The following is an 18203-nucleotide window of genomic DNA, read 5'->3' on the forward strand; positions in this document are numbered from 1 at the left end:
CTGGTATCACTCTGAAGGGGCCATCCGTGCCTATGTGTCTTTAAAAATAACTCGCTGACCTGTGGATTCTTTCATATGCCAAGTCACACAAAATGTAGGCACAGAAGCTCTACTGCTATATCTCTGCCCCGTGGAAGAATATTTGCAGTGCTGAGGGTGTTAATGTTTCCACTGCTGCAGCTGTTTCCTGTACCATGTTACCCAGACCCAGACCAGTTGTGCTTGGCATAGAGTGGAAAATGCTAGTGACTCTACTAGCCTTGTCCCCATTATGGTGTCTGAAATCATAAATATGAGCTTCAGCTATTACACAGTTGAAAACTTTTGGAAAATTACAGATATCATGAAACTGCCAAAAGCCAGAGGCAGCCTAGTGTTTTATTCTGGTTGTATTCTGGTGCTGGGATTTTTGTGAGAAAAAGCTATCTTGTTGCTCTTAGATCAGTCTCCTGGTTGACATGAGATGAGTTGTGTCAGCAGGCTGTAAATGCTGCAAAACGTCCCAGCACAATATGCTGTGAGTCATGGTAGCTAGGTTGCATTGCAATGGAACTAACCATCAACTAGAGACTTCTCCTTCTGTCCAGCACTCTGCTAAAAAATGTCAATATAAAGTTTATCTAAGTCTAGTCTCATAAACTAAGATACTACATGCTGCTTCCACACTGAGAAACCACCGTCTGGAGCTGTTGGATAGAAACCTTTTCATCTGGGGCTGTTGGATAGAAACCTTTTTTTTATTCTTTTTTTTTTTTTTTTTCAAGCTTTTATTTCAGGTTTCTTAGGCTACTTTTTATTTGAATGTGTGCAATATGTGCGCAGCTACGTATGTAGGTCAGAAACAGATGCTTTCCATCATTTGAAGGGATTTATTTGGTGAAGAAGTGTAACTTTTACTGTATACAATACTACCAAAGTATACTGGTTGTGTACAGTAAATATTCTTAGCAAGAGCCTTGAACGTTCCTAGATGCCTGTTCATGAGTCATGTATAAAGAGGTCACAAGGCCTTGGTAATGCTTTTTGTGCCTTTACCTTGTAGCCTACCTAGCAGCCCAAATCCAGTCCCTACTGAAGCTAATTGGAAGAGTCAATCTACAGCGTCGGCAAGTGTTAGAGCAGGGCAAGACTGAATTTTGACATCATCCTGTTTTTCGGTCACTATGGTAAAAAACACAAGCGAGATAGATCTAGATTCAACTGCAAATGTATTTACTTTCTCTGTAAGAAATATTAAAGATTATATTTATGTTGGTATCTGGTATAGGGAGATAAACAATCACAGCAGGAACTGAAAATGCAGAAGCAATGAAGTCAAGTTAGTACAAAGTTTATTATTCAAGTTCCTTCTTGAACAAACATGCTGTCGGGGTTTAAATGAATAAAAGATTTAAAATAAATAGAGGTGTGAGTGGCAAGTTTAAATATCAGAGTGTTGTACCTTCACCTTGTCCAAAGTAATTGTAAAGGTTCCCAGCTTTAGGAATTGTGGGAAAGAAGGAAAGTAAAAACAGTGAAAATAATTGCCCACATTCTGAATACCAGTCTTGTTTTCAGTGGTGTTTGTAGTATTTTTCCTAGATGAGAACTGCAGGTGCAAGGAAATGACTTCAGATGTGAAACATTAATCAGTTTTCTTTTTTCCTTCATTTTGATTACATGCTCAGTATGTTCTTAATAGTAATTTTTGTTTATTTTAGTTGAGTTATCAACAGACAAGTAAAACAAGTCTGGAATCTTTGAGAAGGATTTAAAAAAACCAAAATCTTCCATTTTCCTTTCTCTGGGAGTATTCACTTAGTAGCTGCTTTGAAAGAACTTTTTAAAATAATGAATGTAGTGTTCCCTGACTATAAATAAATAGAAAGGAGGGCAAGCTGCTGATATTCTTAATGCAGTTAAAGATGTTGTTCAGTCTGATATTGAAACAAGAACACCTTGGGAACTGAATTGTTTGCAGGCTTTCATTTTCATGTAGTTCTATCTGCTGTAATAATAGCCTATGGTCTGAAGTGTTCACCCAATCTGACAGAGCTACAATTTGCTCTTGTAAAATGACAGTTAAAAAGACAGCACTGCAAAAAATCTTAATTTATGTTATACTTGAGAATAGTAAAGACAGATGTATGGATCCAGGCTCAGTGCATATACCTTCATCAACATGTTCCTGCACACCCATTTACACATGTAAATATCATTATAATCCTGTTACACCAAAAATTGGTGTCTGCACACACAAATAGCCATACAACTGTCTATTTGCTTTAACTAGAACTGGAACCCTAAGCATGCAGTCTGTGTGTATTTTGGTGTTTCAACCCCTAGAACATTTACATAATTCTTTTAGTTAAACTTTTATCTTTGCAGTTTGGCTTCAGCTGTTCCATGCTTGCTGACCTGTAAGCCTGAGTGAACAACTGTTGACATCTGTGGGCTTGGTGTGGATTTTAAGTCTTAACAAAGATAAGGAAATAAAATCACTTTACAAGCTCAGACATTTTAACTTCAGATTGCCTGTGTTTAAATTGTTAATTTATATGGCAGCTGATTAATTTACGAATCAGTTCGTTGCACTGCACATTTTGACAATATATTTCGTTAATACATAAAATCTATTTAGCTTTAGGCTATATCTTCATTTGAGGTACAAGTATCTTGAAAGAAGGAATCTGTGAGGTATTTTTCTTGAAGTGTCAGTATGACTGGGTTAAAAAAAATGCGTAACATAGTGCAATGCTTTTTTTTGGTGAGAAAACATCCTATTTTTTCTGAAATACTGTTTCCATAATTAATAAACTTTGTATTTTAAAGGATAAAGAGATCATAATGAAGTAGGGATACTGAAGCTGGAGAACATAGCAGAGAGGAGTGAAACTAAGAGGAGCTCACAAGTTTTATAATCATGTCTAATGCAGATGAAAGAAGAAAAAGTGTGCTAATGTGTCACACATGTAATGTCCAACAAAATGTATATAAAACAATTATAAATATATAAAAAATATTTATATAAAAATATATTTATATAAAATGTATATAAAAATCCAAGCATATTTTTGTACCTCTTGTCTCAAGCGTGAAGATCTTAAAAGGAGCACTAAGTTTTACAAGTAGAATTGTTTTCTGTCAGGGAAAAGATCCGTATGTCTGAAAATGCCATGACCCTTTATGATACAGTACACAAGTTCTTCCCATTGTTGCTGAACTTACTAAGTCTCAAACTTCGGTCACCTGCTGTGGAATATCTTTTTACATTTCCGTTTCTGCTGTAGTAGTCTCCCACCTCTGCTGACCTAAAGTTTTTGTATTTGCTTAGCTTCCATTTAGCATCCTTCAAGCTTAAAACTGCTTGATAGTTTGTTAAGCAATATCATTTTACTGGAAAAAAAATTCTTGAATTGTGATCAGAGCAAACTGGCAAGGGAGCATTTCAAAAGTCGTGCCTGCTGAATCACAGCTCCAGCTTTTGCTTGATTTAGGTGGATGTAATTTAAATAAACAATCAAATACATCTTACATATGATTTTCTGCTGGATAGTCTTAAAGAGACGTTGTAAGAATGATTAAGAGCTGTAGGTAGAACTGTTGATATATAACATTTAATTCTTCATCTTTTCCATTGACATATATATATGTTCTTAATGTTTATACATGTTAAATAGAAGGAATCTGTGTTTCTTTCAATATTTTAGGCAGTGGTATATTCAGTATTTTTAGTGGACAGTGAGAATTTGTGTAACTTCTGAAGAAATGGAAACATTTTTAATGAGTTCGAGACAGCTTAGGCTCTAGAGTCAAAGTGTTAGCAGAAAGCGTGTACAAGCTTGGATTTCTCTACTTCCCTTTCTGGGCTTTACTTTGAACTTTTGCATCAGTAAGGGAAGGAGGAATGCCAAAACTTTGTTCACTGAGTTAAGTAAAAATCAACATACTTTTTCCAATTTATCTGGTCCCCAAATGAGCTTGTGTTTGCTCTTAGGTGTCTTGACACGACCCCTGTACTACAAAGATGGTAAAGTCAATAAGAGAAATGTGGAGGAAAGGACTTCAAGAGGCTGATACCACCTGAAATAGCTACAATATCTAGATTTGTGCTTTTGTCTATTTAATATTCAGTGTTCTGTATATAATATCAACATGTGTGATCAGAGATGGGTAGCTGTGTGGTGCTTCAAAACAGTTCACAGTGAAAACATGCTGGTTAATTGCTCAGTACAAGAACTGCATTAATCATATAGCATCTTTAGTTATGGAATTAAAGGTCTTCTAAATTTGTATCTGCCTTGTTACTGCTTCAGGTAGCCTTCATGCCCAGTGTTCTCAGAGTCATATCCCTTGACCTTCTTCATTGGGTCTCCACTCTTCTTTGCCTTTGACCCAGACGTGCTATGTGCGTTAATGGTGCAAGGAAACCTCCTTGATCTCAGTGCACAGTGTGTATCCAGATTTGATCTGGTCAGCAGCAGCCCAGAGTTGCAGTTGTGAGCAAAAATGTTGGCTTCTGTCTGGAATATGGAAATACAATATGGTCTTTAGGGAATTAGCAAATCCTTTGTGAACATGTGTGAACTCATTTTTTCAAAGGCTTTTTCAGTTTAACCAAAGAAAATTTCACAAACTTCAGAATAACAGTTTCTGTATATAGGGAAAAGTTGTTTTCTACCCTCTGGGTTTCCAGCCAGGGAAGAGCAACAGAAGTAGCTAGGGAACTGAAATTATTTAATAATAGGATATTATTAAATATTATAAAATAATTGAATAATATGAATGTAAGCCAGTTTGATAATAATGCAGCACTGCAGTGATGTGATTGCTAACTCCTATTTTCTTTCTGACTTCATTGAATTACTTGTCACAAAGACAAAATGCAAACTTTATTTTGTTTTATGATTGCAACTACCTTGGCCACCCATCCACAAGTCTTTGCTTCAAAGTGTAAGGTCACTAGAACCTCTTAAAGAAATGGCATCAAAGCTTAAAAATACTGTGTCCTCTAAATTTACTATTGAACCCTTCTGAACTGTTTTATCTGGAGAGGAAGACTAAAATAGCTTGAGGATGAAATTTCACTCCAGATGGTTAAAGTTTGACAAAATTATAAGCAACTGAAACTTCAGACCTATAAAGGGATGTGTCAGGCAGACTTGATAATAGGCAAGCATTAAAAGACATGTAAATATGAGGTAAGTGGTAATTCATTTTCCTATTCTGTTTTGAAGCATTGAAATAGAAGCAGTTAAAATAAAACAGAAGAGATTAATCCTTGTTTTAAAAATGTGTAGAGTGATTTCTATTCTTAGCAGGTATTCGGTGAGATGAAGACAGCTTTTATCAAATAAGGATATGTTTAATATCAAAGTAAAATACACAGAATATAAAACCACCATTAATACCAAAGGTATCTTCAAGTATACCATTGGACTGATCATAAAAAAAGATGCAGTCCAATCATTTAATGTGGCTGCATTAATGTATACCCAGTCTATACATTAATATATACCCAATCTATACCCAGTGGCAAGGTTGACCACTTCTGTATTACTTTTCAGACACTTAAGTCTTTGAAACATTTCTAATGGCAATCTTTTCTCCATTTTTTATGTTCTTTAATTATATGTGTAAGCTTACTCTGTACCTCCAGGAAAGTTTCCACAAGCTGAATGAGACAGAAGTTCTCTATCGATATACAGAACAATGGTAGAGAACTACAAGTAGTAGTAGGAAGTCACAGAATTTCATGCATTATCATCAAGTCATCTGTGCACTGTAGTTGGACAGAACCAGTGCTAGGGCAGTTATGGCACTCTTGCCGCAGTGAGCTTCGGCACTCTGTAATTCAGCTTTACTCATAAGCAGACTGTGCAGCAATGTAGTCCGGATCTTGATTATAATGTAAAGGAAGAAGACATAACAGTGTTGCTCAGTTGTTTCAGTTGTGCAATCACTCTTTCTTTGGTTCCATAACAACGCCAGAGTCACACAGAAGAACAGCATCTTTTGTTGAATGCCATAGCAGTCCGTAAATTAAAGCTTTCTGTGTTTCAGAAAACGTTCTTCAAGACTTTAGAAAGCAAGTACTCACAATTAGAAATCAGTCTCTACTCATATAATGCAGTGAGGAACATCGTTATGCTATGAAATTTGTCTCCGCAGAAATTAGTATTAATAAAGTGGATTGCTTTATGAAATAGTATATAAACAAATAATTCATATTAATAAATCATCTTCTTATGAGGTTATTCAGAAGAGTGCATTGTGTCAAAGCGATTGCCATTAAAACTAGGGCGAATGTCTTGTATAGCACGGGGTGCTGGAGAACCTTTGAGTGATGTCATGTGTAGCTTCTATAAAGAGGGCTGTTTTTTGTGAGGACGATAGTAATACTGTTACACTGGCCTAGCACTTTCCTTCTAAATTCAAGAAATTCTATCTACCTTCTCTTTGAAGAGTTTGCTTTGTAGTTGGTGTTGGTTCACAGCGACATGAATTTTGTCAGGGAATGAGAAGTAGGTGTTGTCTTCTGCTCAGGAATGTGCATAAAAGAAAAGAAAAACAAAGCATGGTCATATAATTAAAGACAATGTGATAACATAAGCACATTGAAGAGAATGCAAGTGACGCTCTTAACTCTGGTGTTTCTTAGCCTTTCAGTATGTGTAAAAGTATAACTTTTAACAGCTTTAAATATAGTTTGCATGTGTATTATAGATTAAATAAAAAAGGGAACGTGGGATTGTGTTAAAATAGTCAGCAGGCTTTTCAAACCCATTTTCTATCAATATTGACACTTTTTCCTTGAGTGGGTTGGAAAACTGACAAACATAATGTGTGTTGTATAAATAATTGAGCAGTATAACACCAGAGCAGATACATAAACTTTCTTCTTACTGTTCTGCTGTCTGCAGTCTTTAAAAATCTATCACTCACTAGCAATGTAGATGTGCAGCTATCTCTTCATAAACATACTAACTGTGGTGCTTTGTTCATTTTCCAGGATTTTCTTTCCATGCTGTTGGAAGATGTACCTGAACAAAAAGAGTAAGTGAGAACCAGGCCAGGAAGGTCAAAGGAAAAAGTAGAAATTAGATCTGTTATAAATGGCTCAGTCTTCAAAATAGGACTATAATCAAAGTTTACAATTTATTAAAGGAATAGAGGTAAGCAAACAGCGCTGGGTGCACCGGGAGTCTCTGCTCCACCAAGACCCACACCAGTTACATCAAGCAGTTGATTTTTATGCTCCCAGGCTAATACATATTCATTACTACTTCTAGAAAAAACAGGGTTATTATAATTAGTTTCTGGAATCCAACCCCTCCTACGGGAGCATGCGTATCTGTCTCTGGGGGTCCCTCTGGGGGTCTCTCGTGCTGAAGGCTCATAGTCTTCCTCCCTCATGTCCTTCTCCTGTGTCCAACTTGGCTGTATGTCAGAGACTTGTGCAGCGTCCCCCGCAAGCTTTGCCTTCTAGTTGTCCTTCAGCTTTCTCCTTCTTCTTAATCTCCTGGCCAGATATCAGAGACTCGCATAGTGTCCCATGCAATAGTCATAATAGTTAGCAGTTGTTCTGAACCCCCCACCCCCAGATATCAGAGATTTCAAGGAACAGCTTACAAATACACTTCCCTTCAAGCTCTCTATTGACATGAATTGCTAAAACATTCCTCACAGATCTAAATTTCAGCAGTGCTAGCCATAAATAATAGAATTTCATTTAGTAATATTCTGAATGTTTCTTCCAAGCATATGTGTCTCTCTTTCTCTGTAAATTTTCATTTATATATACACACAACAATACAAGACTTGTGATGTAGCTACCCTGTGCTTCCCCCAGTTATTTAACTCTTTGCCTTTAACTTTCATGTTAGGGCAGCACTGAGATCTTGTGTTCACTACGTGATCTGAAGAGCCAGGCACAGCTGCTCAACTTAATTTGTAATCCTCCTGCCAGCTGCTCTTGGAACATGGTGCATGAAACAGAGTGATGGGGCCACAGCTTTGCCCCAGATCTGTGAGAGCAGAGAAGATGGTTGTTTTTTTTTTTTTTTTCCACAAGCAGTAGTCTGGAATCATACCCTCCCTGTCACACTGTGTGCGAATGGGGAAAAGATGGAAAGCACTAATGGAAACCCAGTGCCACACAAGTCCTTTGAAATCCTCCTGTGTGTGACTGGCTGAAGACGATACAGCCAGTCTTTAGCAGAATTTTGAATCCATCACTGCTTATTTGTTGTTTTGTTCTGTGCTACCTCAAACTGTGCTGCATATGCACGTTCCTTAAAACTAAACATTGCTTACTTGAAAAACATTAAGCACTCTAATATTGCAATGGAGGCTGGACTTTAAAAATAATAATAATTATAAAAAGAATATAAAAAATAACTATATTTAAATAACTATAACTATACAAAATAACTATATTTAAATAACTATAAATAACTATAAATAACTTTAAATAACTATAAAAAGAATAATAATTATTCTCAGCTGTGCCAACAGAGGCAAACTAGTGTGTAGCTAAGAGTAGCATGTGGCTCATGGGAGACTTCTGTAATGAGAACCGTGTTAGAACTGGCAGAGAGCAATCATACAACAGTGTGGAAATTTTCTGTAATTATTACCTTTGAGTAGTGCTACATTATTTTCTGCTTTTTGATACAGCAGACTATATCTAAAAGATTCTCTCTCTTCCAGTACATAAGTCCTTTCATTTTCAGTTACAGGAGTTTTTTCAGTACATTCCCAATAATGAACAGTTCCAAAATACAGACACAACTGCTTAAGTTGCAGTCACTGATTTTTCCTGCCTTCTGTACTCAGAGGAGGAGACCTACATGCCTACAGGGCTACTTCACTGCCTGCTCTGACTCAATTTTCCTAGCTATAGGAATCCACTCTCCAAGACAGGATTCTTCTATTCCTGGACTGTGACTGAACACTGACATCAGACAGGCCTAGCACTACCTTTTTGTCCTTCAGCATCTTCTAGCTTGCCTTGAAGGTACATTTTTTCCAGTTAGGGGACTAATGGCAAGAAGAACAAACAAATAGCTATCTATATTATCCTTACCTGTTTTCAAATTCTTTTGAAGTGTAATATGCAGTGACTGTAGCCCTATATTAACTTGGCCTTTCTGTAACAAATCTACCATACTACTTGCTTGTAAATGAGGCATCTCTTTTGCTCATATATATTTTGAAAGCTCGCTGCAGTTTCTTCAAAAAAAATAAAATAATAAGAAAACCCCTCTTACATGTCTGTGTAGCATGGTGCACTAAATTTGATTAAAACTCTCAGTGGTTCCTTTTTCCCCAAGGCTTACAGCTGTATTCGTTGCTGTAAATTGATCCTTTCCACATCTGCCTAACATGTGAGCCATGCAAAAGTCAGTGTTTTTAAGGCCCTGTAGCACAGGGTGAATTTCACCAGCCTCAGATAAATCAGAGTGGAACTGCCTGTGCTCTTTATGAGTGCAAAAACAGTTTTTGAGTAGGTCAGTTCTGTTCTTTGGGGTTTCCTGGTGGTGTTTTTTATTCAATAACATAAACAAGAAGACTAATAAAGTTATTGTTCTAATAATACATAGTAGACAAAGGAAGGCTTGTGCTACATCTCTGCTATTTGTACTGTTAATAACTTGGTCTTACTAACCACATTCCTTGAATGTCTTTATAAATTGTCAGTTAAGTACCAAACCAGTGTTAAAATAATGCTGTGATTTCAAAGCACCGTTCTACATAGGTATATGTCTCTTTCTTTCATATTTGCTCTCTTGGATACTAACATTAAAGGCTACTTGCCATGAAAGTGTTGATTTTGATGGAGACAAAGAGCTGGTAGGCACCCAGCACCCAAAGCAAATAACTGGGAAAGGTTTTTGGTTTTATCTGGTTTGTTTTTGTGTTTGCTTTTTTTTTTTTCATTATTTTTGATTCCTCTTTTTTTTTTTTTTAAGCCAGAATATATATATTTTTGGGTGGTCCTGTGTGGAGCCAGGAGTTGGACTTGATGATCCTGGTGGGCCCCTTTCAACTCAGGATATTCTATGATTCTATGATACATATGCTGGACACAAAACAAACACATAAAACAAACAAACAAATTAAAACATATCTGGAAGGTATGGGTACTTGACAGAGTCACTGATCTGTCACTACTCTTTGATTTGCCCTAACTATGTCTCCATATAGCTGTAATGGCTCATTTTGAAAATGATCAATGTAAATGAATGTATGTATACAGATAAAGCAAATCAGCAGATCTGCTCATTGAAATATTTTTAGCTGGATATGTTTACTTCTTTTCTTCCTTTAGCACCCCACCCCCACCCCACTCCACCCAAAAAAGTTATGCACTTTCATGAGCTCTGTTTATTTGCTGCAAAATTTTATTCTGAAGGGACAAGATCCAGTCTCTTCCTTGAGTTGCTATGTAACAATCTTCTATAAGGCTAACTTTGAAACTATCATTAGTGCTAGTGTTTTACAGAGCTTTTTCTGAAGCATTGCATCTGGCCTGTACTGTATGGATGGATATTAGGAGCTCATTACTTGGCTGATCAGGTTATAGTCTATACAAATCAACAAGGGATGATGAGATAATGGATACACTAGAATTCTTAGTTTTCAGCAAGAACTGTGGAACAAAGCAATTAAAAAAACTGCGGTCTTGACAGAACTCTGCTGTAGTGCAAATCAATTAAACCCAGATTCCCATAGCCCAGTGCAGTACCTTGACCAGAAGGCCATTCAGGAAATCAGTAACACACCAGATTTAAGTCCATACAGATGCTTAAATGCAATATAAGCAGGTTGTATGTGCCCTTGGCTGGTGAAAGCTGGTAGCAACCTTTCCAAGGATTTCTCAGTTAAGCACTGATGCTTGATACATTCATAGTAGGTCTTTACTATAGTCTACATATTACTAATTAAAAAAAAATTGTTATTTGTTGACTTTTAAAGATATATATATATATACTTTTTTTTTTTTTTTTTTTTTTTTTTTTGATGAGTGCTAATAAGAAAGTCCTAAATTGGGGCCAAAAAAGTGAACAAAACAAAGTGTGTGAAATGCAAACAAACAAACTGCATATGGGAATATGAAAGGATTTTTAGCTGAAGGCTGAAGGTGAGGGTGCTGTAGACAGAGTTATGGCAGTGTTGTAATTTTTACCCTTGAGATATATGTCAAAATTTCAGGAGAGACTAAACAATTTACAAGTGGTGTTTCTGCCTGGATTAGTGTGTTGTCAGGACAGTGCTATTCCTTTCAGTTTCATAAGCTTATTTCAAAGCCAGTGTTCTGAAGTGAACCATTGTAGGCTTAAAAAAAAATAAAGGGGAAGAGGGAGGAGTATATAATAAATAAAGGTACTATGTAGCAAAAGCAGTGTTATTATTTTTTTCCGAGGAAATCTTGACTTTTAATCTTTCTTTAGGTTCTGAAGAAGAAGTGGAGAAACTGGCAATGTAAAGCTGTGTTTCTTATCCCTAAATAAAACAATTAAATGCACAAGTAAAGGTATTTTATCCTATCTGCTAGTTCTGGTTCAGCATTGAAACACAAAGCTGTGTTGGGTTTGATTCATAAAATAATAAATTAAAAAATTGTTATTCTGATTATGCTACTTGAGACAGAGTAAGTAGTATGATCCACCCAATATACCTTTGACTGTATAAAATTTGTGTGTTCAATTTTAAGCTAGTCCTGTATGTGCTTTTTGCACTAACCAAACAGTAAGAAGCACTGAAGAAAAAAATGTTGTCTTATCTCAATGAAAGTGAATTGACTGGCTGTTTGGAGATACTTTGCTTTCTCTGTTCCCTTTGAAAAGGACTCAGCTAACTAACTTAGATTAGACACCACTATTGATAACACCGCATGAAGTATCTGGCATTCAAATGCTCTAAATTTCCACAAATAACAAGGTACTGTTAAAAGCTGACCAAATCTAGAAAAAGTGAATAAGTAGTTCACTTGAACGTAGAACACCACCCCATTATAAGCACGGTATCTATGCTCAGTTATCTGTGTAAAATCAATTTCCATAGTGATCAGACATGCAGAATGGCAATTTCCCTAAAATTTGGAATCCTGGCCATGTAAAAATGCTTCTACTTGAATGCTGAGATCATTTGAATCATGTGATATAAGGGGTTAATTTATTTACTTATCTACTGGTCTGTGGCACATCTCCTAATGTTTACAAGATGTATTTTGTCATTTCAGACAGCGATTGGGAAGATTTATTTTTCTCTTTGGAAATCATTCTTCTCATAGGACTTTTTAAGTCATCTCAGCCAGGCTAATAATGTCATCCCTTACTTGTAAAGACACTGGAAGAAAGGCTGGGACCTAAACTGCATGAACTGTCAAAACGTGTTACTAGCAGTGAATAGGCTAGTTGTGCTTCCACATTAAACCTTCTTGGCCTGCACCAAAATGTACAACTGATCAAAACCTGAAAAAAAATTGAAAACAAAAAATAATCAACAACAAAAAAAATAGAGAAAAGAAAAGAAAAGAAAAGAAAAGAAAAGAAAAGAAAAGAAAAGAAAAGAAAAGAAAAGAAAAGAAAAGAAAAGAAAAGAAAAGAAAAGAATAGAGACTGAAAACATTAGATGTCATTAGTGTTGTTGTGACAGGAATGTTCTTTTTCTTTAATATGTATTTTACAGTTTTCACTAGGATGCTATATCCTGTGTATACAAGCATGTCCTGGTAGCTGAAAGACGTAGGGCAGCATTTGTTAGTACAGGCTTTTTTGTGTTTAAGGCCCTTGGTGATTGCTTTTTGCCTTTGTTACAAAATTCCTGTGTAAAATTCCTTTTGGACAAGTATATTAGGAACAGATTGCATATTTGCTGTGGTACTGTTGAACAACTCAGTGCATAGTCAGCTGACTCTATTTTCATCAGGTACTCCCAGCCTTTATACACATTAGCAGAATTTTATTCTGTCAAGTGGATTTGCTCATTTGCTCATTTTGCTCATTTTAATTAAGCTTCCTTCAGAAATCTGCTAAGTAGGGATGGCAGATCTAACAGCATGGTGGTGTGGCATGGAGGACGTAACTGTTAATTCTACCTCAGAGGAATACAACGCATAATACTGTTGAAAAATGGAGGGTAAATTTCTCATCTTGGATTCAGCCAAGAATATAAGTCAGACTATAACCCATGTCTGGATAAGTGCTGCTGCTACACATGTTAATGTCAATAATTTAAATCTTTGGTCACTCCAAAAAAAACTATCCAATTAAAAAAAAAAAAAGAAAAAATAAAAGGAAAAAAAAAAAGTAATTACTATGATTGGTAAACGCATGGAAATTTTTACTCTATAACTGTGCTGACTGTGTCATCCAATAGCATATTGCTTGACTGCTTTTGAGACTCCATAAGCTCTCTAAGCATTAGTTTTCCCATTTGCATGTCAGGCATAACAGTGAGTGATCCGTCTCTCATTGGCGTAGTGAAAGTTAATCTTTTAAGGTGTTTTAAAATCATTCAGTAAAAATGACTGATGGATTCATTACTAATCCTTCACAGTCACTGGTACAGTACGTAAATAAGCCTCTTTTATGGTCAGAATTTCAAGCAGAGTTTTGTCAGGGTATGTGAAAAAAAAAAAAAAAAAAAAGCAAACAGGCTTCTTTGTCATGTAACTCTATTAAAAACTGTCTTGAGATGCTTGCCTTCCCACTTCAGACCTCAAATGGGTATTCTTTTCTTGGGTGCTTTGTTTAGGGGTCTACATTATACACATGAAAGTGGCTGCAAGTACTACAATGAATCTTGCCAAGTCATTACTATGCTCAGGACTGTGCACATAATTTTCCTTCTCAGAATATTTACATTCATAGAGAGCTTACTCAAGTGTTGAGTATTTTCAGTATTGGAATGCAGCATGAACACTAATTTACTTTTTTTAAAATTGACTTCTCTGTAATTTGGGAAGTTTTTAACCTGGGTTTAAGTAAATTCAACAAAAGTTTCTTACAAAAACAGAAGGGGAAATATAATTAATGAATGCACATATAATTAGCATGTGTTTCTTTTAGTCCATACCACACATAATTAGCATGTGTTTATTTTAGTCCATACAGCTTGATCATGACAAACTACTTATAGTTCATAGTAGTTGAGTCTCCAGACTATGCTGTGACTTCCCTGTGAAAGTTATCAGGGTATAATCAGGGAAAGTGCAGAAAAGATGAAAGTGAAACTGAAATATATTAGATACTTGGTAATTCTGAGGATTAAAATCCATCAGTGCCTTTTAAAATCCTTAAGTTTAAAGAAGCTTTGTTTCATTTCATCTTCTTTATGTATTTACATTTAGGCTGCTTCTATAATAATACTCTACTCAAAAAGTCAAACACCTGTTCCTAATTTATGTTTCATGACTGTAGTTTACCATCTTACACTTTCTCTGTCAATATTCATAAATTCTGAATTTATCCTTTTTTTTAAACACACAAAAAAATGGATCTGTCTTTAACATGGTCATATCACCTCCGATAGTATTATCCCATTAAAAAATAAAGAATTTATTACTGCATTACAGCTAGTACTTGGAATTCAAGGTTTTGCTCAGCTTCTATGTGGTTAATTGTCACATGAAAAATTGTTGGTTTTCTGTGTGTCCTTTAACTTTTTTGTTTATTTATTCAAGGTCTGGGTTAACTGTTGAAAGTATCTTCACAAACTGGCTTGACACTTCCGGAATACCAAAGGTAAATACAAAATATCTGTTCTCAGTTCTTTGTGGAGTTTTGCACGTTATATCATACTTTATTTTTAAATAAACAGTTTTGATGATGACTGATTTCCAGATATTTAAACACTGATCATTGACTTTTATTTAGTTATTTAGTGGTCACAAGCATTTAGTGGTCACTTCTACCATCATCTCAATGAACCTGCAAAAAGACAAATCTTACAAAATGTATCTTCCTGCTTAATATTGTAGTCATTGGAAGTATGCTTTACAGTATAATGCTGGTTTCTACTAAATGTTAGAAGCATTGCTCATAGTTGTCATTATAGAAATTACTGACAGTCATATGAACAGCAATGACTTCACTATATATTAAATATAATTATTTGTACTTTGATGCTTTGTGAATAGTGTGAGTTGCTTGTGAATCTGCTGCACAGATAACATTTCTTTGGGGTTCCAACTGTGTTGCAGTTGAGACCGAACATTATTTCCTGCTTTTAATGTTGAGAACTTTTTCATATTAATGTTTTAAATTATGTGAACTGAGAATACTTAGTAGTCTGTGGTATTTGAACACTTTGTATATTGCTTTTGTTACAAAATTGGCATCAGCCAAAGAAAGGTATCCCTGTAGAAAAGTTCCTAAAACAGCTTTTTCCAAAATATGTTTTTATTTTATATTTGGTGCTCTAATTATAATTGGTTTGCACTACACTGGCTTTGCTTAAGTTTCTTGGAATTTATCTTAAGTAGAGCTTGCATTGGTTTCCACTTTGCATTGCCATTTTTAAGAGTTAGAATGATAACCTGGTTTGTATGTGCAAAAGTGAGAGGTATGTAGGCAGCATGGCTTTGGCTCTCGGGACTGAGCATGTTTGCAAATAGAATTGTCAAAATGGGTCAAAATGACAAGCAGTGGTCTGTGAACCTGAGCCATACCTGAACACTGTGGTTGAGTTCTTGTCAGCTTCAGAGGTATCGTGCACCTTCATTGTTCTTTTTATGCTGTACAAGGTTCTCTGGGAAGTTTTGTCCGGAGATCAAAATGTTTGAAGACACCGTAAAATCATTATGGAATTTGCTTTTTGCTGTAAAACTGTTGAAAGGAATATTAGCTTTAACTGGAAGAGGGGAAGGGAAGGGGCAGTATCATCATGCATCTTCATGTTCGTTCATTTCTTGAAAAAGGATTTTGATTTTAATACTAAATTTCAATCAAGGTTTTGTTCCTAATAGAAGATCCAATGGGTTGTAGAACAGCTGCTTCAAGTATTGCACAGAAACTAAAGTTGCACAGTTACTGCTGTAAGATGCTGAACTGGCTGCCTGAAATGAAAGACTTTTCTGGCATTTTACTTTTAAGTAAGTCTCTGAAGATGTCCCTTGCCAGTTTCCTACAATCAACTCTAAAATCACAAACAAGGAAGGTGAGAATAGACTAAATAATTGAAAATAGTGATTAGTGTGAAAACTGAACTCTCTGTTTATGTGAGCGAGTAGTATGGGCTGTTCAGAATGTCTAGCAAGTAGTTTCATAATACCCTGGGAGTATCTACTGGGTGTGTAAGCAAAATATACAGCAAAAATATTGGCACATTCAGTGGGCTTGTAAATCATCGTAAATTTTTGTTAATGACCAAAGAGATTTTCCTGATAGTTTGGCTGTTCTGTAAAATCAGCAGTGCCAACTGGAATAGTGCTGATTTAATTTTCTGTTCGTTTGAGAATCAGCATATGGACTTCGTCCATTTCTCTCTCTCTCTCTCTCCCTCATCAATAACCTTTTGACAATTTACTCTTGTTGCCTTCAGCACATCTCAGGCTCTTGCGGGAACTGGTTTCCACTTTACTGAAAGAAATGGAGTTATCATTCAGTGAATACAAAGCCTCGTTCACTTAGTGCTTTATTAAATCATGTGGGGAGGCCTTATTCCTGAAATCAAAACTGTAGAGGTTGCTTAGCAGCTCCTAATATGTTGTTAGTATCTGTAATCTGAATATGACTGTATTTACTGACTAGAGAACTATAAATACACTAGTGTGCTGTACAGGAGCTGATACAGAACCCTCCTTTAAAAGTATTTAAATTACTATCTTTCCAGCAAACTGATTTCTTAGCTCTCATGACAGATCAGGGCTGGCAAAGGCATGTAATCCACTTTCTTACATTCAGTTGAATTACCTGCATCAAGGAGAAGCCCAGGGATGCCACAGAGTTGATTTATTCTCTTTTATAGGTTGCTAGGTGAGTAGACAAGGGTGTTTGTAGAGGAAGGCTTCTGTCTGCTCCTCTGGATGAAATGACATGGCTGAGCCCGCCAGTCAGGCAGTGTGAGCTTCGTGAGGCATACGTTGCAGCTGATTGCCTTTCTTGTGTGGTGGGGCAACCAAAAAGCAGCTGGTGAATCTTTGCTCCAAAGATGTCTCAAAGACAGAAAAGAGGCGTCCTGTGCCCTACACAGGATTTGGCAACTTTCTGCTTATCGCCCTTACTTTGCGGACTGCTCTATGTCCTGTAGCATGGTAGTTAAAATATCTCCTGATTTACAAATAGTATCTAAGAGTTCACTGCATTTGGAGTGGAAACCTCCCTACTGAAAAGATTAACCTATGTTACAGGGTCATGCTGTCCATTCTGAAAATTACATCAGAACATAGTTCCTCTTGTATCTTTCCCATATGTGGATTTATATGTTTTTTACTGTCTTTGTTTGTTTCCATGGTGTTTTTATGTTTGGGTGGGTTTTGCTCAGGAAATCCATGTCGGCAGTTAATACAAAGAAAATTTACCAGGCTCAGCTGATTTGCAGCAGTATCTACCAAAGTGAAACTCCTAAAAAGAGTTTTCTTCCATGGTTATATCCAAATCTAAAGTACCCGTGCTTTGTATCATTTGCCATCCCTAGTCCTGTTCCCAGTTCTGTGCAGGGAACAGTATGTGTTTGTATCTATTTATATATATACACTCCATTATACTTGTAGTTTATAATTAGCAAAACTTTAATATTAGTCAATCTCTGTTACCATTGCAGTCTTTGAAAAGGCATGTTGTCTTTTCTGGGCCAGTTTCCAGGCTCTTATATATATCATTACTAATCAAAAGTAACACTATGTGAATTAAGGGAGTCATACTGATAAATAAAAACAGAATTTGGCCTGCTGCCATTAAAAAAAAATAAAATAAAATAAAATAAAATTCTACATGCTAATTTACACTTTCAGCTTCTGTATTTTCTAAACCATTAAAGGTTAATCCTATAAAAGGAGTGTATGTGCTAATGCCTGGCCAGTCTTCTCATAAATGGAAGAGTATCACAGCACAGTGGCTCCCTTGAAGCTTGCTGTGTGGTAAGATTTTCTTATACACAAAACAAAAGGATCATAAGAGATGAAAAGCAAGCATTTCTGAAATATGAGCTTTCAGGAGGATTTGTTTTTCCAGGAAAGCATTGTGGTGGTGTTAAGTAAGGTGAAGCATGGTGTG

General features: G+C 36.0%; 1 protein-coding gene across 8 annotated transcripts in view; it reads left to right on the top strand.

The window, feature by feature from the left end:
• Positions 1–18203, top strand: part of AOPEP (aminopeptidase O (putative)) — a 198918-nt gene that overhangs the window by 89507 nt on the left and 91208 nt on the right. For all 8 annotated transcript variants that reach the window (XR_004254378.1, XR_004254377.1, XR_004254381.1 and 5 more), the window contains 2 exons: positions 6992–7035; positions 14672–14732. Coding sequence is in view for 2 of the 8 variants with exons in the window: in XM_032206693.1 (XP_032062584.1) it covers positions 6992–7035; positions 14672–14732 (105 nt within the window). In the remaining 6 variants the exon portion in view is untranslated. The remainder of the gene's footprint in view (positions 1–6991; positions 7036–14671; positions 14733–18203) is intronic.

Source organism: Aythya fuligula, chromosome Z (assembly GCF_009819795.1).
Source record: "Aythya fuligula isolate bAytFul2 chromosome Z, bAytFul2.pri, whole genome shotgun sequence".
In the NCBI taxonomy this organism is placed as follows: Eukaryota; Metazoa; Chordata; class Aves; order Anseriformes; family Anatidae; genus Aythya; species Aythya fuligula.